General features: G+C 40.5%; 1 protein-coding gene across 1 annotated transcript; it reads right to left on the bottom strand.

Moving 5' to 3' along the window:
- Positions 1–9,385: 9,385 nt before the first annotated feature.
- Positions 9,386–17,962, bottom strand: LOC147454230 (protein MICRORCHIDIA 7-like). Its single transcript, XM_086516240.1, has 20 exons — positions 16,969–17,962; positions 15,398–15,472; positions 15,263–15,297; positions 15,111–15,189; positions 14,206–14,298; positions 14,042–14,126; positions 13,846–13,921; positions 13,627–13,755; positions 13,423–13,521; positions 13,199–13,300; positions 12,955–13,116; positions 11,502–11,597; positions 11,372–11,423; positions 11,147–11,258; positions 11,004–11,071; positions 10,794–10,927; positions 10,462–10,601; positions 10,208–10,271; positions 9,742–9,885; positions 9,386–9,650 (listed from the first exon to the last, which is right to left on the bottom strand). Exons 1-20 carry the CDS (start codon positions 17,648–17,650, stop codon positions 9,591–9,593), a joined length of 2,487 nt encoding a protein of 828 aa, XP_086372366.1. The 5' UTR covers positions 17,651–17,962; the 3' UTR covers positions 9,386–9,590.
- Positions 17,963–22,455: the final 4,493 nt, after the last annotated feature.

The following is a 22,455-nucleotide window of genomic DNA, read 5'->3' as shown; positions in this document are numbered from 1 at the left end:
ATCCCCAATAGTGCGAGAAGAAATCCGAAGGCCTGCACCTTTATCGAGTACTTCAACCAGGCAAGGTAGTATGACAGACCCCTATTATCAAGCATTGCAACGGGTCATTACAAATATGTATATTGTAACATTGAAAGAACACACACAAGTGAGAACACCATCTTAGCCCTACAAAGTGATCTTACAAAAGCCTATGCTGAGCTACACACATCAAGAAACGAGCATGAAGGGCCAAGGTCAAAGCTCAAATAGCTCGAGAAGAAGTAGAAGCTCTCCAAAGCCAGATGATCCCTCAACAGTAGGAATTGACAAAGCCCACATGCTCTCATAGAGGCTATATGTCCATCAATCTACATAAATATATCATTGATGATCTACAAGCAGTGATCAAGGACATTGTAGAGCATTCAGACACAATGGAAGGCAAGTTAGCAATTGCAAAAGTGCAATTAGAAAGCCTAGAGGAAGAGTTGGTAGCTCAAAAGTGCATAGTTGAGAAATCTAGACCAATCCTAGCCTTGCATGAATCTTAGATACAAGTGCTGCTTCCTCAAATGATGAAGAGCGAATAAAAGAACTAGAAAAATCTATTAGGGTACAAGAATGCATGAGACAAGATGCCATAGTGGTAGCCATGGCGCGTGAGGATGATCTACAAAGAGAGAATGAAGCTTTGAAAATTAAGAATGAGGATTTGCGGGCATTGGTAGCTACATTACAAGCGAAGCTCAAGTGTAAGCAACCAAAATTCACTCAAATCGACGAATCATGAAGATGATGAAGATATAGAAAGGGAACCTGAGAGACAACCAAAAGATCAACAAAGGGAGATATCATGCTCATCATCAAACACAGAGGTAACAAATACATATAAACCACAAGGTGGAAAAATCACAATAGATCAGAAAACAGAGAAGGAGACAGCTCAAGATGTGCCAGAGGCAAGCACTGCACCAAGGACAACAACAAAAGGCACAAAGGTATCTGTAGTTCAAAAAACGGTTGTGAAGAAGACCCATAGATTGATAGATGTAGCAACATTTTTTCCAGCATGCAAATTTTAGGTTTATTGGTCCAAAAGTGTTTCTGACCTTGCAAGGATAACTCCCATTAATTTTGGTGTTGCTTGGAGTTGATTTGCTATTGGTTTTTCTTGTTGATGCGTGAATGGATCGGAGAGATAAAAACCACGTTATTCGCGGTTAGGTGCACATAGATAGTTTTAACAAAGTGTATTATGTTGAGACAAGATATTGACACCCTCTTGGCATGTCTAGATGCTTCTGGGTGAAAGGACTTGGTGGATTTTCACTTTCTTTGTTGTGATTTCCATGCTATTAGGATTGTGCTTTGATTAATAAAGAGCAAGGAAGCAAGTTGAGCTCTAAAACCATTGTAATCACTTCTAGTGAGGCCCATCAGATGAAAACACAAAGACAACTACAAAAGGAAAAACTATGGAACCCTTCATCACTTCAAAACAACTTGAATAACTGAGATGAAACAAAGAGAGAGAGAGAGAGAGAGAGAGAGAGAGAGAGAGAGAGAGAAGATGTCAAATCTGGATGCCCCTATCCATAGTTGGTGGCCCTAAATTGCCGATGTCAATTCCCACATTTGTGTGTTTCTTTATTCAATGGAACTCTTCTCATACAAGGATCGGAGGGCTAAAATCCAAGAGTTGGTGCTTGCTCATGCAATCATGTGGCAATGTGTAAGTGATCTCTCTACGTGCATGTGAAGGGGGAGTACTTTTTTTATAGCTCGGGGGCCAGCGAGAATAGAGTGCTGCCCAAAAATTAGGGTGCTCCATACTCTTGCCTCTTCCCCTTTTTTAATGAATCACTAGCCAAAAAATAAATTTTACCCAAATTTAGGAGTGCCAGATTTTCAACCTTAAAAAGAGCAATTTCAGAGAAAAAAAACTTTATCCGATTCTAGAGAGAGAGAGAGAAATGCAAGTTTTAGAGAAAATTTATAGGAGAGAAAATTATAGGTTTTAGAGAGGAAATTTGTAGTAGAGAGAGAAAATCAACAGATTCTAGAGAGGGAACATTAGTCCACAACGCAAAGGATTTAAGCATTGACAAAGAGATTAGTGCCAACCAAGATAATAAACCTCAATCCCACTTACCCTATTGCAATGAACAATTGCAACCTTCCATAGATTACTCAAGGTCCTGTCTTCTTAGGCAAGAAAAGAAAAACTTTAGCTTTGATACCAATGTAAGAGAATCTAATACTTACTTTAAATTTAGAAAAAATTTAACTTATGAAAGGATATATTTTTCTTAAGAGAATTCTTTAGAGGAGACTAGAGGTTGTTCGGTGCTAATTTCATCGCATATTTACACATTAGAACATTAAAAACCATGCACATTATTCAAAGAACCATGCTGGGGTCATTAAGACCCCGTGGCATATAGTGTCGTGGGGCAATGAGCCCATATGGCATAATGACAAAGGAGACTTAATAGCAAGGGCTATTGGATGGGTGGTGACTCTTATGGCATAACCCACTTCCTCACATTGGTATCTATGCTCAAGTGAGATCTTGGGAGAAGGGTTTTGAACAAGTTTTCAAAAGAGGAGGAAGTGCATTTAATACATAAACACCCCTTTTGCATGTAAAAGGAGTGGTTGGGAAGAAATGGTCAGGGAAAGAGGCCTCGGGAAGGATGGCTTACATAGAGAGGGAGAGTGGGCTGGACCTCACAAAAGAACTCACAACATGGCCCAAAGGGATTTACTCTACAACGGGAATGTTTCTTGTCACTTTGAGGTTGCCATTCAAGGCCCTTAAAGCCATGGTGAACACTCATCTCCCCCCCCCCCCCCTCCTCCTCCTCTCTCTCTCTCTCTCTCTCTCTCTCTCTCTCCCCCCTCCTCCTCCTCTCTCTCTCTCTCTCTCTCCCCCCCCCCCCCCAAAACATACTACTACCATGGAAGTTGAAACTCCTTTTCGCACTTTTCTTCGGATTTTGGGTGCCCAAGCGGCCACCACAAGGGGCCTCTCACACACGGTGTTGAAGGGGCCAAGCTTACAAAAGAAGGGCTCAAGGCCACTACGTTGACACAATGGGGTTGAAGAGGTCTTGGAAGCACACAAAGTTCTTGAATAGGCACCGACATAGCTCAAGCAAGCAACTAATGAGTTTCAATAGAAGGCTACAAGGCAAACAAAAAATGAGGTTTTCAAGACAAAAATTGTCAAAATCAAATATGGCACACCATTTCCAAAGCCGGTTAAATTGGAGCTTCAAAATTCAAAACAAGAACAAGGATGAATCAAGCAATTTGGGTAACACAATTTCCATTCTACAAAAGCTACATATACAAGGGCATATTTTTGAATTATTTTCATTCCCTCTCCTTTCATTGGTTGCAAAGTAAAGTATGGTGGATGTAAAAGTCCACACAAGAGAGATTAGTCACGGGACATGGTCCAGTGACTATGAGAGTAGAGCTCTACTATCAGAACAATAATTTCTTCCCCTCTCCTTTCATCAATTGCAAAATACTACAAGGCATGCAATTACGGTGGATGTAAAATTCGACACAAGAAAGCTTTTCCAAAGAGTAGGCATATTATCTTTGCAATGTTATAGGACATGGTCCAGTGACTACGGGTGACAAGAGTAGAACTCTACTACACAGCAATGACTTGTGAAGTAATATCACTATGAGAGAATTCATTTCAACAAGTACTATCTGATTTTAGGTACAAAGCCGTTCAAGTTCACGATTGAGCATACAATCCCTATCGACTTTACTAAGTGTATGTTCTTTTCTTTGATGAAAAAGTGCCTCTATAGCTATCAAGAAGTGGGTTGCATCTTTTAACCACTTGTTATCTCTCGTTTATGCTCAACAAATTAACCTTACAATCTCTTTGGGAAGCACAAGGATAGACAACCAAGATTCAATATGGTTATGCACAAAGGTGTGCATATGTGACATGCTCTCAAACACGCATTTTACTGGCTTATTTTTTATTGGCATTTATATTTTTCTATACTCATCTTTTATTATGCTATACATGAATATTTTCTTATAGCCATTATTTTCCCTCTATGGAAAAAAAAGGACTCATTTATGATTGAGTCTCCTCATTCTTATATGCACGCAATAGATGATGTCTCTATCGATAAGTGTGGTTAGGAACTATAGACAACCAGTTTGTGTGTCATATATTTTGCCAATTCTTTATCATTTTTGAGTCAAGCATTCCACTACCATGCTCTTTATTACATGTGTGGCATGTATGGCAATAAATGATTGATGCAATGACATACCAAATATCCACATGTTAAGACATGCATTACGATTTAAGCTTCAAACAAGGGTCACCCACTACCACAATGATTCTAGTTGATGACTGGACTTATGTATTCATGTCCCTTTCACAACACTCATGGTCGGTTTTCTTTTGAGTCATCAAAGTGCTCAAACTTACAAGTAAAATTTGGAGATGAGCCTAAATTGTGAGATAGGGAGTATAGGTACACTCATCTCACTATGAAAAATTGATGACTTCCTCATGGAGGCTCCATCAAGTAGGTCCCCAAAACGACTTTTTGGGAAACCTATTCTATTAAATAGGTTTCCATTTAAATGACAAAGCTAGGCACAACTACAAAGGTAGCAACCAAGGGAATTCATAACAATAGTGTGCAAGAATGCATACTATGTTAGCATTTCTTCCATGTAACTACAACAATTAACACTTTCATGTTTGTGCTAGTTTTTTGCAACATTTCTCTAGCATAACAACAAGATTTAGAAATGAGAAAGAAGGGGACATCTAGAGACAAACACTTTATCTGTTTTAAGTGCAAGAACTCATTGTTCATGCCCTCAAAAAAAAATAAAAATCATGAGCACCATTCAATGCTTAAGGGGAAGATTATCAAAAGGAGAAGAATTCCATACAAACATGTGCATGCATGCGGGCGCGCACACACAAACACACGTGTAAACGTGTATGTTTCTAAGCAATCGTTCATGCATTTATCCTTCAATCGATATAAAAAATCAAGATAACCCGACTCTGTTGGCATCAAATTGCAAGCACACAATGCCCAAAGTACAATTGCATCTAATTTATGCAAATGTGTCTAAGAAGCACACACACATAGTACTCTCAACCAAACTCAATCAATTCTATATCAAACCCGCAAGCCTAGAGACATTTACTCTATCTACACACTCGATTCTAAGCTACAATCAACAGACTCTCTCCAACACTCCATGCATGCACATGCACATGCGTGGCCACACGCGTGCACACACACGTTGGAGATATCACCTCTCTCAATACACACATTCACATGTTTGTATGGTCATACACAACATGCACACACTTGTTAGTACAAAGAAAGAGAAGAAATGACTCAATGAAGAGAAAAGAGAGCAAGAATTAAGAGAATTTAAACACCATAACACACTATATAGGCACACTCAAGCGCACAAGATATGGATAACTTGAACTTAAGAGCTTGAAGAGTTGAGAGTTTAGGTTCAATTGAGAAAAGGCCCTTTCCACACCTTGAAAAGTGATATTTATACCTGAGGTTTCAAACTTACCTTGTCAAATTGGACACTACTCAAAGTAATTCTAGGTAAAATGTGGAGATGTGGAGATCTTTACATTTATCTGCATGATTGCACAACAATCTTGGAAATGCAATACATTACCTTCATATTTCAGCATAGATTAACTATCAAATGAATCAAGATTTGTTTTTGACACTGGCACTCTTATGTTCTCACAAATATCATCTGCATTCCTCCGCGGATACATCTACTCTACCGCTCAGTTGGATTCATGTATGGTAATATGCATCACATGTGCCTTTTTTCCTATCATGCACACAAGAACTCTATAATGTATTTAGATCTTTATCGCCCCCTTTGTTTCGACCTTACCAAATGTTTAGTATAAAGTGGTATCCAACCACCAAAATGATGTTGCTTTCTCTTTGTAAACAACAGTTAAGCAACATGCTTTGATACAAAGAGCTGGAAGCTCCATATCTCACCCACTTTTTCCAGCAAGGTGATCCATATCTTGAAGTAAAGCCTTGGTCCAAATCTTTCAAAGTTTAAATGAATCTTCTAGTATTTTTTAAGCACCTACAAACATTCCCAAATTGAGTCAACTTTTATTGCAATTTCGAGATGACTAATAAACTTTTCAAAGAGAGGGGGATCCAAATAGCACCCATGTAAGATCCCCAAAAGCACTCCGAGTTAATATACAAAGTTTCAAGTTCTAGATTGATAGAAATATTAAGTTTAACAGTCCCCTAACTTAAAATGCGGTGCCTCTCGAGCAGAAGCTCATGATGTTATGCATTGTATGAAAAACATTGAAAAAGACTCTATTTTTCTACATGAGAAAATTTCTAAATCTTCTTGTGGTCTCTATGGTAGGATAATTATGCATGACACGCCTCTGTGAGTAAGCTATTGGCAATCACATGGCCTACTATGGAGTAGTTGAGGTTGTAGTCACCATGTGAAAAGATTGCTTCAAACTTAGAAGAAAAATATATATGGGAAAGCTCTGAATTGAAACATGCAACATTAATAATAGCTCAAGAAATCTCAAGAGGGAGGAAGATCTACTCTGTACCACATGCGATTATTCGAGCGGAGGTAGCCGCCCCTCCTATAGTGATTGAGGCTCTTACCAGATCAGTGTCCTTTATGCACATTCTATGGGATACACATAGAGGCAAATATACTAGATTGGCTCTTGAGTCCTCTAGACAGTTAGCGATGTAGGGAGACGCATCATGTTGGTATGCACAGATGACCTCATGGTTTCAGAGGCATGGTCTCAGTATGGATAGATTGCCTCCTTTTCAGTATTCCCTGGATGCACCCTCCCTGCCAGTCACTCGGACAGAGTTCACTAGACTCATTCGTCAGGATCTTATACAGTTGGACACCAGGAGGACATGGGTAGAGGCGATGCAGGAATTGGGCACGAAGATGGCTTTCTACAAAGAGCATCTTCTCCAATTTTCGGGAGATGGGTTTGTGACTCGTCCGAGCTACAGGGACACTCATTTGTCTCATGGTCTACGATGTGCTATTGGTCAGATTCGCACATCCTCACACCAGCTGGAGATTGAGACGGGTAGATCCAGAGGGATACCACCGGAGACTAGGATATGCCAACTATGCGGTAGAGAGCCAAAGACAAAGCTACACTACATATGCCACTGCACTGTGTATTATGAGATACGAGGGCGCTTCCATTGCTTATTCAGGGAGGGTTTTGGACCCCTAGCTAGAGTCATGAGGTACCAGGTTCAGAGATGCCTTGTTTGGCTTATATCTACACCGACATAGAGATAGTCTATTGAGAAGACATGGAGTACGACAATCACAGAGACATATCATAGACTTCTTTGGATCGAGGGAGCCGGGAGACCAACCACCAGCACAGGGTGGTACCCGCATTCATACCAGAGGCACCCTCATTGACAGGGCGACTGCGCTAGGGAGATCGAGACGACCACGACCGAGACACAAGAGCACACTCCATCGGCGGAGACTCCAGCGGAGGATTAGAGGCATTCTAGCACGACACCCAGATTGTCATTGAGGGCCTATTCTACATTTTCACATTTCACATTTCACACTTCATTTTCAGTTTTCATTTTTACTTTCAATACTTTTTGTACTTGTACTTCAGACATTGTATTAGACTCACGAGTCAGCACTTTGTATCTGATGGTCTCATAGGTCATTTTGGCCTTTTGAAGACGTTAATATACCATTTCATTTCATTTCTCTCTCTCTCTCTCTCTCTCTCTCTCTCTCTCTCTAATAGCGTGGGTACCAACAAGGCATCTCTCTCCCTCTTGGTGGATGGTGCCCACCCTTTGCAGGCTTCCATAGCCTTACACACACACACACACATAGAGAAGAGCCCCATAGGCTACCCTCACTTCCTTTCTCTTCTCCCATACAAGCTTCTCTTCTTGCCCAAGCACCCCTCCAATTCCCTGTCTCATACATGGTGGAGATGCAGCTCTCATGGTAATGAAAGTGCTCTCCCTCCTTCAAGTTCTTCTACATGCTTGTCTTCTTCCTACAACATGTCTAAGCGATTGTATGCGGTGAAATTAAGCAATTCTCAATTGTGAACTGATTCACTCTATATCGTGAAGGAGAAGAAGAAACCATCACCCCCAAGCGATTGCAGGCAGCATCAACCTTCCCTCTGCACATAATCAAATTGCTTCCACATCGTAAATCTGTACTATATCTCAATTGAATTGGTGAGTTTTTGTATGCATAGCATTCAAGGTCGCCATGGTCATGATCAAGAAGTATGTGAGCAATTAATTAGGTGACTAGCACTCTCTACAACAGGTAACATCTAATTAATCGTGTTTTGTTCACATTAAAGTGTTGAAATTATTGTACCAATTTGAGCTGATCATGGTAGGTGACATCATGTCTGACATGATTTATTATAAAAAAGCATTTTGACCAAGCCTTTAGTCTAAAGATCGAAAGTCATTTCTACCATTTTTTATACTTATCCAATCTCAAAATCCGCTTAAAGAGTAGACTTTGTCAAATTATTGAATTACCATTTTTGAGGTGCTAGATTTGGCATGCTGCTTACTAAAAATGGGTAGAATTTTCAGAGGCATTATCATTTTAGGATGAAAAGCCATGTTAGACATGTGGGAGGCAAATATTGATCCCTTTCCAAACCATGTCCGGAGTGCCTCGTGCAACCCAGTGAAAATGGGTACTACCAGTGTTTTAACATAGTGGATCATAAATGTGATTTGGGTTGCATAAACCATTTGGAGACAACTAGTTCATGTTAAATATGTTTACTCAACCCTAAAAATTGCACTCACGACGAGCTAGTCGGTTTGCTTCAACCTTTGTTCACATGAAGACGAAAGTGGAGAGGATGTTCACACAAGGTGCAACTATCTAAAGACTAAGGTATTTAAAGCAAGGATAACAGATGGGATAAATGTGCTTCCTTCCCAAAACCCCCTCCCTTTGCAAGAATGTCCATCCCCACCCTTTGGTTCTACATTTAATTAGGACTACTAACATGTAAATTCTCTTAGGGTGGGAGGATCTCGGATTAGGAATTGGATCTGTGGTTAATAGAAAATGTACAATTTTCCAAAGTATTTAAAGGCGTCATCTACATGTACTTATTTCTAATGCACAACCCATAAACACAACCCATAATTGCCCTTATCTTCTTCATTGCAATCTATCAGTGGGCCAGTTATGTACCACCAATGTGGTAGTATTTCCTTTGTAAAAGTGTATGTGTATCCTCCAACTCTCCACACACGCACATGCACAGGGGAACATTGAAGTAATAATGGAATACAAATAATCTATTCCTCGAGAATATCTGTTATGGGAGTTTATGCTTTGTGGTTCAATTCAATGCCAAAGATTGAAATGCTAAGCTTGAGTACAAAATTGTTCCATTCATCCCAAAGTTGTTTGCTTTGAGCATATAGGGCCTGGATTTACAATTCAAGCGGTCGCATTACTTAGCAAGGGATGATCCAAATTCAAAAGGATTAGGCCGTGCACTGACCACTTCTTTCTCCTTCAAGCAGCTGAATTCGCACATAGGCAGCCTGCTTGAGATACACAACATCAATCAAGTGTGTCGTAATTTTTTCAAGGTTTAGAAAACTCACTATGGGGATAGCAGAGCACTAAATTTACCTTCAATTTAGCTTTTAAATCTTGCTCTTCTGTAGCTTGCCGCCGCGCCTGATCATCAACCAGTAATTTAAACTTGTCCCTCTGCCTGGTAACTTCAGTAATTGCCTCTCTTAAGCCAACTACAGTCTTTTGAAGTTCCAAGACCTGCTATCCCATTAAAGAGAATAAACTCAATCGTGCTAATTTATTGGAACATGTCCCAAAATTATGATATTCCTTGAACCAAAAAGGATTCACTAATCAGGTTAGCTCCAACTTTAGGCACAAAGCCATATAGAAGGATCTAGTGCATTATCAGAAAGACCTCATTGTCATGACACTCGGGAGACGGAGATTCAATCAGTGCAAATGACACCAAATGTGATGGGGATGCTTTACCAAGATCATGACAAAGTAATCCCTAATGATAACACAATACTAGTTAACATTCATGAGGAACTCCAAGCAAAGCTGACAAAGAAAATACCTTGTATTTCAAATGTTCGTTCTGTTTAACCTCCAGCTTAAGTTTCTCAGCATCTGTATCATTTCTGAAGATAGCCAGACCCACATAAGCCGAAGAATATACCATGTCAAATTTGATTAGCTCCGCTACTTCCAATGTCAAAAGGAGGTAGCTCAGCTACTCTAAACACATGCTAACACAGATTATTTCTCATTTTCCTACCTAATCATTGTCACCCCTAACCCCTACTACTAGTGAAGATGCCAGAAGAAAACCTGTTTGAGGGTGGTGGCGTGTTTTCATCGATTCGTGGCAATGCTTGTGGACTATCAGGAGAACCCACACATTCAACTTCCATGTGACTTTTGGTATGAATGTTTGTTGAATAATCTGAGGCAAAACCCTCTATACCACTCTGCAACAACAGCATTGGCATTCCAGTGAGAAGAGATTAGCTAGGTCTCAAGCAAGAGCAGTCATCACTTACAGAACTCCACTACGGGATAAATGTTCTTGAAGGACCACCCCCAACGAGACAAGAATAAGTGGAATAGTCTGACTAGTACTTTGAGCAGAGGTTGAAAGTAGTTAATGGTGGGATACTTACACAATCTTCTTGGGTTGTATGGAACATTGAAACAGCCTCAGGAAAGTGCCATTCAGAAGCAAAAGAATCCCCCATGGATGCAATTCCCCTAGTCATCATTCGGCTTACAGGAGGGGCTTCCAAGCGAATCAAGCCTGCATCCCCAGAAGTCAAGTCTAGCATTCACCATGGCAATGAAATGAAGCAGCTGCATGCTTGAGCTGGACTTACCCCTGGCAGGATAATGCACCCTTGGAGTGTCTTTCTTGGCATACCCAACCCTATGCGAGAACTCCTTCCTGAAACAAACATATTATAGGCATCAGCATCGAGAAGTCCTCTAAAATAATAATCATCAAAATGCACCTTAGTACCAATATGCTTTCTGCATTTGTAGCAGTCGAGCTTCAAGCCGCCCCAGAACAACAGTTCTTTCAAAGCCTTGCTTGTCGTGTGCAGGCTCAACAAAATTAGCTTCCAGTACAGCTGCCCACATACAATCATTTAGAACCTCAAAAACAAGGACACAATCAAATTCAATGAGTGCTGGTTGCACGCATTGTTGAAAACACATAAACTTGTCTCAGTTTTCTGCCTACCAATAATTCCCCTTCCTTGACTGCTTGCTGCATTCCAGATGCGCCAGAAGGGCTGTCATAAGAACAAGTAACATTAGTCTCTTCTGAGTATAAACACTGCCCATTCAAAAATAAGATAAGAAACAAGCACCTTGATAAGTCTGTTCTTGTGATAGACATTGAACCCTTGGACATCAATGTGCTCCTTGGCATCCTTCACAAATCCAATTGTCACTACTGCCATCATCTGCCACAAGAAGTGATTCCTCAGAGTTTTCAGGTTCAAGAGGAACAAGATATTTAAATGCAAATAAAAACGACTGCATGTACTTATGATAACCATAACAATATCCAACAAGGCACGGCGTATTACTGCTGTATGATGTCCCTGAGTACGACTAAGAATCCCAATACAAAGGCCATGATTAGATACAGAGAGGAGAATGAGTAGAACATAAGCAAGATTTGGACGATACAGCCAAAATGGAAAGTGTATTCGAACAAAATAGGTAATTCAGCAAAGATTTCTGCTGCAAACTGCGGTGCACACGAATTGCTCAATGGGTGTCACAAATGGGTGACGTGGCCATGAGCAGCAGATACACAGACCCCGGCTGGCCGGACATACAGGCCCGGAAAGTCCCTTGACGTGGCAGCGTATGGCTGTCCGTGATTTACGGCGGAAAATCCGCTGACAGCAGCTGACGTGGCAGTGCGTATGGAAGGCTGTACGGAAATCCAGCTTTTACTCTATGCAATTTTGGGCTGAGAAGCTTTTTGAAAACTTGCTTTATTTTAAGTGGATTTTTAAAAAGAAGCTTTTGATTTTTAAGCTTTTGGGGCTCTGCTTTTAGCATCCCTTGTAAACTTATAAATAAGTGGGAAGGGAGGGCTCCCACTCTGCAGAGCATCGGGATGCACAGCCCGAGAGAGACCCCTCCCACTCCTTGTACTTTAAGTTGCAGATTAATACAAAAAGAAATACCGAAAGGGGCGCCCGTCTTTGGGGCCAATATCTCTAGGCACGAAACTCCGCTGGGCCGTGTCAGAATCAAGCGTGAACTGTGAACTGTTTTGAAGTGAATCTCTGCTGCGTCACGGTAGAATCTTGACTTGGAGTGTCCAAGTTTGTTACAATGGGGGCAGCATGACCAACGCCCGAGACCAAGATAAGAGGATCCAGTTCAAAGAGCAAAGCTTGTTGCTGCTTGAGGTGCTCAAAAAAACTCAAAAATGCTAAAAAATGCAGAGCAGCAGCTTGAGATATGAAAACCCCTGATAGGCCTGAGCCTTGAATTGAGACAAGGAGTCTCTATTTCATACCTTCAGACTACATGTTGTTACTTCTGTACATATCTTACAATTACAGCCTCAAACCTACAAATTTGCATAAACTACTGGCTTCAAGAAGCCAAAAATTAGGTCCCAATAGAAGCAGAAAAAGCTTAAAGCATCGTACAAGAGCTACAGTCAAAACTGGTCAACAATGGCATAAATGATGAGAGGTGCCTGATTTGGCAGACCAGGAAAATCTTGCTTGTTGTCACTGATAACAACTGGATGCAATTCACAACAACCCGCAAAAAAACAGAAGAGATGCTTACATTTGTTTCCTTCAGAGCAACATTTCCTCCAGAGTGAGGCCTATATGTGTGTTCTTGAGTCAACATCATGTCATTAACCAAGGGGTGATGTTCAACTTCTTTCCCCCGTAGATTTATGTGAAATCCATCTGGCAGCCTCAGGTATAGAATAGATGCATAACTCTGAAATCCCATCAAAACTATTAAGTTTACTGGGACACTAGTCAACAGCGTATGAATATAGTACCCTTCAATGCACTCCCACCCGTAGAGAGTGTCTGTATGTAAGGTAGTGTCTCGAATTTGGGTACTTTTCTGCCATAGCAATCTTATTCTCATCTCGGTTGGCTCCTCTAACTTGAATGTCCTGATAAAGGAAGAAGTTAGCTGCTATATATGACCACAGCATATTCCTCGTAACAATTGCATCTTCAAAGATGAGTTCTGGCAGGGACAGAAAGCAGACAAAAACAGAAAGCTCACACCTACATGAGAATCTTCTTCAAAGTCCAGCTCCATTTGACCTTCGTCATCCTCCCAAAGGTTGAAAATAATTATCTTCGCCCCTTGATACTTCATGGTTTGAAACTGTAAGATGCCCAAAATACCAAACCAGATAGTATGATCCCTTCATGAAATTTTCTCTTGTCCTCAGCTCATCAAATGCGCTACACAATTCAATGATTACTGAACCTGATTAAGAAGGTCCGCTTCTGTGCAGTAGGGTGACCACTTGGTTATTGTGTCCAAATTGCAAGTCCAGTCCTCTGCTGTGCTTCTAACAAGTTTTCGAAGCCCCAAGGATTCTATTTCATAGTCCACCTTTAAAGGAAAAAAATTTACTATAAGATGCAAACTCCATCAAGATTGTCGAATTGTTGTGAAACTAGAAGTTTCATCCATGTGCCTTACCATGGGAACAATTATATCCTCCTGATAGGTATCCCGAAGAAAAGAATATGAAAGCATTCCAATACTTTGAGTGGGACTAAAATATAAGAGAAAGTATCAGACTTGAAGGCCTGCTTTTGCAATATCAGTGCATTATGACTTTCTATAGAAAGCAAAACCGCTGTCAAACTGAAATTTTCTCTTGCAGCAAGCTTACCTACCACCTGACTTTGCTGGGCGACGTGTGAATACAAGAACATCAGATCCAAGGCGCATTGTGCTTGTTTTAAAACCATTCCCATCTGTTCAAGCATGTAAGCTCCTTCTAGCATCAACTGATCGCAATACAAACTGCAAATGAGTCCAAAATGTAAAACTTACATTGGCCAATTGTGTTAGCTTGTTTGCTTTTTACCGAGTAGCCAAGTGACATGCACTGCCTCAAACGATCAGGATCCATTCCACCCCCATCATCTGCAAACACAGAATGACCAAGCTATAATCCAAAGGTATGATTCCTCAAAGACTGCTTATAGGTGACAAATGTGGCAGAATGCATACGTACATTACAAGCTGCAAAATGCTATTACAGATAGCTTCTTGACACACACTTTAAAGCAGGAGTTTCTAGTCCTCTACCTCTCTTCCACAGAAGATAGGCAAACCCAATAAACACCTCTCTCACATTAAAAGGTAGAGAACCAGATCACATATTTGTGGTGGAAAGACTCCACTGAAACTCTGTGACAAAACACCGCTGGCCAGAGGACAAACAGAGTATGTCATTCTTGCAGCTGATGTCATTCTTGACATCAGGAGGATGAAGCAGCATGACCCCCATGCAATCCAAAGACATCTTTTGTAGCTGATCCACATGCTAGGAAGCCACTAGATACGAGTTTCTATACCTCCCATCCAATGACATCACACGACTAACCTTTGGTGCTCCATCATCATGCTGCTGAGGATCCCATTGTCCTAAAGAGGACCACTAGGCTACCGCATGCTCTTTGAATCTTGCAAAGTTCTTGGTTTTACATATAGAACTAAGATAACCATGAATTTCCAGATTTCTGCCTACATGGTTGCCCTAAAAATATTGTGGCCTGTGACAGGCAAAAGAGTCGAGAGCACTTCTCAAAGCAAGTAACTAGTCCTTTTCTTCATGCCTCAAAATTAACAGCCAAATAACATTTAGGTAGCCAGCAATGACCACAACACCAGTGCACATCAAAAAGCCAGCTCTTAAGGTTTTTCATGACCCAAGAGTTGATTAGAATACCCACCTTCAAAAATGAGCATAGGTCCACCATCCTGAGGATTTCGCTCCATATCAACATTCACAAAGGTGGCACCATTATTCACCTGTGCACAAATGTTCCTTGATAAGACCATATACAACTGCCCCTGATTACTTTCTATATAAAAGAAACACTACCTCATCCACTGCATTATCCAACAGTTCAGCAACAGCTGAAAAAAATTAAAGACTTCTCAGCATATATGACCATTAGCTTGCTATCATCAAAGTCGGAACAGCATACTAGTTGTGTAAAGTAATACAAAATCATACCACCAAGCGCCCATTTATGACTCGTTGCATTAGAGTGGAGGAACTTGGGGTGGACACGCACATGATCTATGCCACCTGCACATTACATGCACAGAAGTTAAGACTCTTTGTGGAGGGTTGTGAAGCTTAATGGCATAAGAGCTTGAAATCAAAACAAAAATCACGATGGAAACTTCCGACATACATCCTCCCACAACCTATAATAATATAAGCACAGTATTGCATAACTATCCCCCGGGCAGATAACATAAGACAATCATTCTGTTCTAATTTCACCATTTTTGAAGAGGGAAGCAGGAAATCTTTGGATTCAACATAGCTTTCAGCTGTGCATATCAGGTAACTTCAAACATAGAGAGCCATGAGTCCACATTTATAGGTAGCCCCAAACAACAGATTTCTGGAGTGACACTGCAAATAGACTTCATACCTAAGCTTGCAGACAACTAGTCAAGCAGCCGGTGTCTTAATCGTTGGTGGCAGAAAAAAATGTAGTACACATTGGGTATAGCCCTTGCAGCTACATAATGCACTAAACAGAAACGAAATAAGTGTTGTGATTCCAACTACTTCCTACCTCAGGAGTCAAAAGTCAGATGGATGTCACAATCAAAAGCTATTGCCCAATTGATGATGTGATGTAATTATAGCATTCAGAACCCCTTGCTGAAGACTTGCTTCAACCAGACTGCATGCCATGCATCAAAGAGCCATCAAGTCACATCCATCAAAACAATTTGCTTACATTCAAGCTTAATTAGTGATGAATCTCGATATTATGACAGAACCTTAATTAAGCCCAAAACTCGCATGAACAGGCAAAATGCACAAGCGTGCTGCTCAGTTATCCTTTTTAACCAAACTATTACCAGCCAAAGCTAAAGTCTCTACACACCGCTAATTCACCCTTACACATACAGATTATTGATGTTTAGAAATTATTTTAGAAAGTTTGTTAGGCTACCACATATGTTTGCTTGATCCACATACTCTTGCCTTAAACTAAGCCTGTAGGCTATAACCGCACTAGCACGATTGTCCCAAATACAGTCACAATACAGGTGACTCTCCTTGAGCTAAATCAATCACTAGTTTCTTTTGTTTTTCTTGTTGGGATCTTGCTTGATTAAGCCCTTATCCTTTCAATTGCTAGCCGGCTGCACAAAATCAAGCTTCAGTGATCTTGTGGACAGCCACTCAAATGATACCCTTATGTTGCTCTCAAGTGAAACTTGTTGGGGATGAGGCAAGCTTGCTAAGAAGCTGTTGTGCACACAAGGTAGGCCCCCTACCACCCAAAAACCATCACACTGAAATATAGGCAAGCCATGATTATTACTACCATCTAGACAAGAACTCAGTAAGCATTGTGTAACGAAAGAAACAGCGGCCGCCAAATCCAGACGACCAACTGCTAATTAAATGCAACAGCCATATGAGTACAATCAACAATCTCGGTTTTTATTAATTTGTGACCCTTCTCAAGGTTCTTTCCATAATTTGTTTATTCAAGAACAAAATGACTCTTTAAGACTTGCACTAACACAACTTGGAAAAGAGGAAACAAGAACCTGGAATGCATTTTGATGGTGCTGCCGAGCGGTCTCCATCGTAATCGCCTGCCTTCCAAAACTGTCTACACCCTCGCGGATGATTGTTGGCACTCAAGGTATTGTTTGCTGACATCTCTTGAAGATGTGCGGCTGATGTAGGGACATTTATCATGTAATGAGAAGGTGGGATTGATGAAGGTAGAGGAGGTAGAGCTCCACGAAGATGCCGCACCTGTGTGGGCAATGAAACAATAGGAGGCACCAATGCAATAGCCAGTGTCGAAGCAGATGGTGATGATGAGGTTGCTGTCATTGCATTCACACTTTGCTGATGAATGGATATTGTGCTTGAGAATCGCTGAGCATGAGCAGCAGGGGGGGAAGAGCCCGATTGCTTATCGGAGGAGCAGGGGGGGAGAGGCAAGGGCGGTGCTGATGAAGAGTCCGAGCTCTCTGAAGAGAAAATGAACTTATTCATATTGGTATCAAGGGGCTCCAAGAAGTCCTCAGGAAGGTCTTGATTATTCTGCTGCATAGCTTGATGAGGTTCTTGAGCTTCTTTGTGCTGCGCAACTTGGTTTTGATTAAAAGGGTTGTGAGAAGAGGGGGTTGCGGGCGGCTCCAGTTTGGGTTTCTTGGAAGGAGGAGATGGAGGAGGGGTGTCCAAGTCTAGAAGTGGGTGGACAGCCGGGGTTTCCATGTGTGTGTGTGTCTCTCTCTCTCTCTCCTCTCTCTCTCTCTCTCTCTCTCTCTCTCGGGATCGTTTCCTATGACGTTAAAACTCTCTTCTTCTTCTTCTTCTGCTTCTTCACACAGGAAGACAATGTGTGTATATGTGTGAAAGAAAGAGATTGATGACACAAGACTCACTGCTGATAGCTGGAACTTGCAAGAAAACAGTCTTTGAGAGGCTGCTGCTTTATATAGCTTGTCAAGAACAGCAATGTACACAGCCAAAGAAGGATGCCTGAATATAGAATGTGGTTAATTTGGAGCAATAACTTCTATTTAAGGCCTCTCCTCCCTCTATGCAGAGCCACCTCTCTCTCTTTCTCTCTCTCTCTCTCTCTCACACACACACACACACACACACACACAAAATATAGCAGCGTTGCCTGCATGGCCAGCTTCACTTGTGATTCTGTGATGGGAAGAATTTGTTAAAACTTAAGAAGTGTGTAAAATCATAGAGGGGAGGCACTGACTTTCAGCTTGAAGATCCTTTTACCATCAAAGAATGTCTTCCAAATGATTCAGTGTGTATTCATAATTTTCTTTGTAAATTGCAATTTCACCCAGTAAGTTGAATAAGATGATAAAGTTTTGCAAAATCGGAAATTCATGAACATACATATATCTATTAATAGTTATTATACAATATTTTCTCTATATATATATATTACAAAAATCTTGTAATATATAGAGAAAATAACTATTATTATTGATTAATGGAACATCAATGTCTTTATTCACCCGAAAAAAAACCAATGGGAATAAGCAATGATTGCAAACAACTAGGGTTTAGTGTATTTTTAACCGCCCAAAATTGACTAGATTTCCTGTTGAAAATATGGCAAAAGTTTAAAAGCTTTAGAGTAAATACCAATAAATGCTTGAAATTTTGTCCTAAAATTGAAAGATTTGTAACCGTGCCCTTATTCCGTTCGACAGGGAAATTTTTTTTTGGGAAAGTAGTAATTAATTAACGAAAAATAGAGAACAAGAGGAAGGATACAAATCTTTATGTATTCTATAACGACAGAGCGAGTGCCCTTTACACGTTTCTAAAACTGTTATATGAAGGCTTAAGTCCAAATCGTCTCTACGCACGATAAAGATGGAGAGAGAAAGAGAGAGAGAGAGAGAGAGAGGCGGCCGGCTGTACTAGTCCCAATAGTAGGGGTTGGGAAGCCCAAAGGGCCAAAGGGAAAGGAAAATTAATCACTAAGCATTAGAAGTTTTTGCCAAGTTAATCCCCTTAAGAATCTAGCTCATATCATATGTGTCCATTGCAAGTCATCGCCTTTGGCCGACGATCGCGTTGGCTATTTATTTAATGAAATCTGGGCAATTGTTGTCTTTTCTTGGCCAAATTTTCAGTTCTTTATTTAGCTACAACCAAAAATGGTGAGCTTTTGCAAGCTACAAATTTACAAAATTCTAGGTACCAACTAAAGCACGTTCTCTATTTGTACCCTCTTAATTAAGATATCCCACCACTTGTTCATTTAGTGCAAGCAGACTTTATTAAATGTTGAGCCTCCATTTCTAGTTATCAATCTCTGAAAGCTTTAATGATATTCAAATATCCCTCCAATTTTCAAATCTTCCTCCAAGATTCTTCACTGCCCAGATTTTGAAGAGTATCTAAGATGAAGGGTCCCACCCTCATCTTTTTTGAATCTTGAGAAGTTGAAACTTGAGGCATGCTTTCTCACTCTGACTCATTCATAACTACCCACATGCCCAACCTTGCCATTTTGCACATATTCTTTGATGCTAGGTCCCACATGAAACTTCCCCAGTCACAAGAAGATTTAGAAATTTTATCATGTAGGAAGCATAGCCTTTCTTAGTGTTTCCATACAGTGCATAACATCATGAGCTTTTGCTCAAGAGGCATCGCATACCTAGCTAGGTACGATTGGGGGCAGGGGACCATTCGGCCTACGATCCCCTATCCCCAATCGTATCTAGCTAGGTATGCGGTGCCTCCCTCAGAGAAGCTCATGGTGTTGAGGTAAGTCACAATGTGGGAATTATTGTGAGAATTTGTCCAAAACTTCTTGTGCAACGATGTGGCTACTGGAACTACTACATAGTCATAGGCAACATGACAAGAATGTCTCTATGAGTCAAGCGCCATCGTGGAAATAAAGTGGATCGTGGGCAATGTCAACTATTATTTCGGCAAGGCTCATGCCTAGTGATCCTATAAGAGAAAAGGTTTACTTGGGAGTTTTAAACCCACTCTTATCTTCATTGAAGTTCATGTGCCAAATTTACCCACATAAAGTCAACAGACACTATTTTTGCATTCTTTCTCTCATGTGTCACACAAATGCACAACACACATAGAAATAGATAATGACATTTGAAGTATGCTTTTTTTTTCCAGCACGAAGAAACAATCAATACTAAGAAGGGCGTGCATGTGTGTGTTTTGGGTTTTTTTTTTTGTTTATTTGGGGGGGGGAGGTGTCGACGGGGGCGAGGGCCAACAATGTGTTGCCCTCCCCTGATAACAAGGGCGTCAGCGAGAGCGGGAGGCAACAATATGTTGCCCTTCCCCAACATTGTTCCCCCCCCCCCCCCCCCCCCAAAACCAAAAAAAACAAAAACAAAAAAAAACCCTCCAATTTTATTTTTTTTTATAGATGTGTGGAGAGAATCCCACGAGGTGTTGAATTAGTCTTTTGTTATATACTACAACCTCCCATGTGGGAGTACCTTACCATATATGATGATGAAGATTTATTAAGTCCTTCACTATGCATTGTAATAGGTGTCATAGCTTTTGTTGGTAGCTGTGATTAACGACATATTCTGTCAATTATTCTGTCAATTACACTGACATGCCTCAATGCAAAGGGATTGTCTCCCCGTTGTATCATGCATTGAGCTTGATATTTCAACTCTCCCCTTAAGGTAAAGGGGCCAATATGAGAACATGTAAGAAAAAAATAGTATTTTTGGGGGGGATTTTTCATATCCGGCCAGATTTGAAATTTGATGAGTGCATTCAATTCCTCATGAAAAGATGCATTAGATGATATCAAGATTGATATTTTGTTGATTTTGCCTCAGCACTCTATTTGAAAAAGAGTAAATTTGAGGGCTTTTTAAAAAACAGAGACACTCAAGTCCCAATAGTAGTACACTTTTTAGCAAATCAGATGTGGACACCTAAGCAAGATTCCAAGCATATTCCTTTTTTTGTCTCTCTTTTGGGGGTGGAGCCATCTTCCTTTTGGGGGGTGGTTCCTTATTGGCCCCTTTACCCTATATTCAACTCCATGTCTTGAACTTCCATCATGATCCAAAACTTTTCCTTTGTGATACTTGCATGGATTGGCTAAGGAAATCACTATCATTACACATAGTGTTGGATTAACTAAAGCATAAACGAGGCTTATGAACACCATTTGAACGTAGCCTGATTCTTTACTACCTCGATAAGGTTATGCCACACAAAATGGCTATGGGCTTGCATGTTATCAACTCAATCTTCTCCACTATGTCTCTTGTGTATTATCTCTATCAATGCCTTGTCACAATCCTAATAACCATAATGTTCAGGAGACCCTTGTACTCTCCATAGTCCTTCACCATAACATTCATACCCTCTTCTTTTCCAATTGTAGTGATCATTGATTATATGAATCTCAAATAAATCACCATGGTGTTAAAATTAGGACCTAATTCCTTCACATGCAATGAACTTTTTGGAATCCTTATGTCAAACTAATCCCTAATGGAAATTATAAGTCATTCCTGCAAACAATGTTAAACCCACCTACATTAGTTGGATTCATCCACATCAACTAGCCTACATCGCAAACAATGTTAAACCCAGTTGGATCCATCCACATCAACTAGCCTACATTGCAAACAATGTTAAACCCAGTTGGATCCATCAACATCAACTAGCCTACATTGCAAACAATGTTAAACCCACCTACATTAGTTGGATCCATCCACATCAACTAACCTACAAGGCTAGTCGTCCTTCTCTTAGCATTGAAATCACTCTTCTTTTATTCGATTTCTATTGCTAGGTGCACTCTTTAAATCAATCTCTCTCTCTCTCTCTCTCTCTCTCTCTCTCACACACACACACACACACACACACACGCGCGCGCGCGCGCGCACACACACACACAAACACGTCGACAACTAGGATCTCGAACCACTAAACATGGAAACATACAACCCTGCATTGTTCTCTTAGTTTTCCCAGTGACTAGAAATACAATATTAACAAATCTTTATCGTTTTTTAAGGTCTTTCCCTCAGTTTGAAAGATTTAAATAGTAAATACACTAGCCCAAGCGTCATCTCCTTTTCATTAAAGAAAAAACAAATTAGAAAATTTCACAAATTTTTTGTCGTATGAAAGTAAGAATATACCTTATGGAGGAGAATCTTTATAGCATTGTTAACAACAAACAACCTAAATTCCAGGGTATGGCCCAAGAACATACGCGCAATGATAACACGATAGCAAAGCATTATTCTATGATTTGGAGATAATTAATTGCACCATTTTTGTCAACTAGTGCAAAACTACCAGCCAGGCATCTTCATGGCTAAAGATCTCCAAGTGGTTCCTCAAGTCCTTGCTCATAAACCCATAGGGTAGAGTCTAGCAAATCACCATCAAACAATCCTATATAAGCTTGCCCCCTATATATCCCTTGCATGCCCGCTCCCCTTAGGGTGTCATCTCCCATAGGACTCATGTCCTAACTATCCCCTCCCCCTCCTTCCTCTAACCTTATGGAA

This window comes from Adiantum capillus-veneris, chromosome 7 (assembly GCF_014529385.1).
Source record: "Adiantum capillus-veneris isolate H3 chromosome 7, ASM1452938v2, whole genome shotgun sequence".
In the NCBI taxonomy this organism is placed as follows: domain Eukaryota; kingdom Viridiplantae; phylum Streptophyta; class Polypodiopsida; order Polypodiales; family Pteridaceae; genus Adiantum; species Adiantum capillus-veneris.
This window is presented reverse-complemented; position numbering and strand designations above follow the sequence as displayed.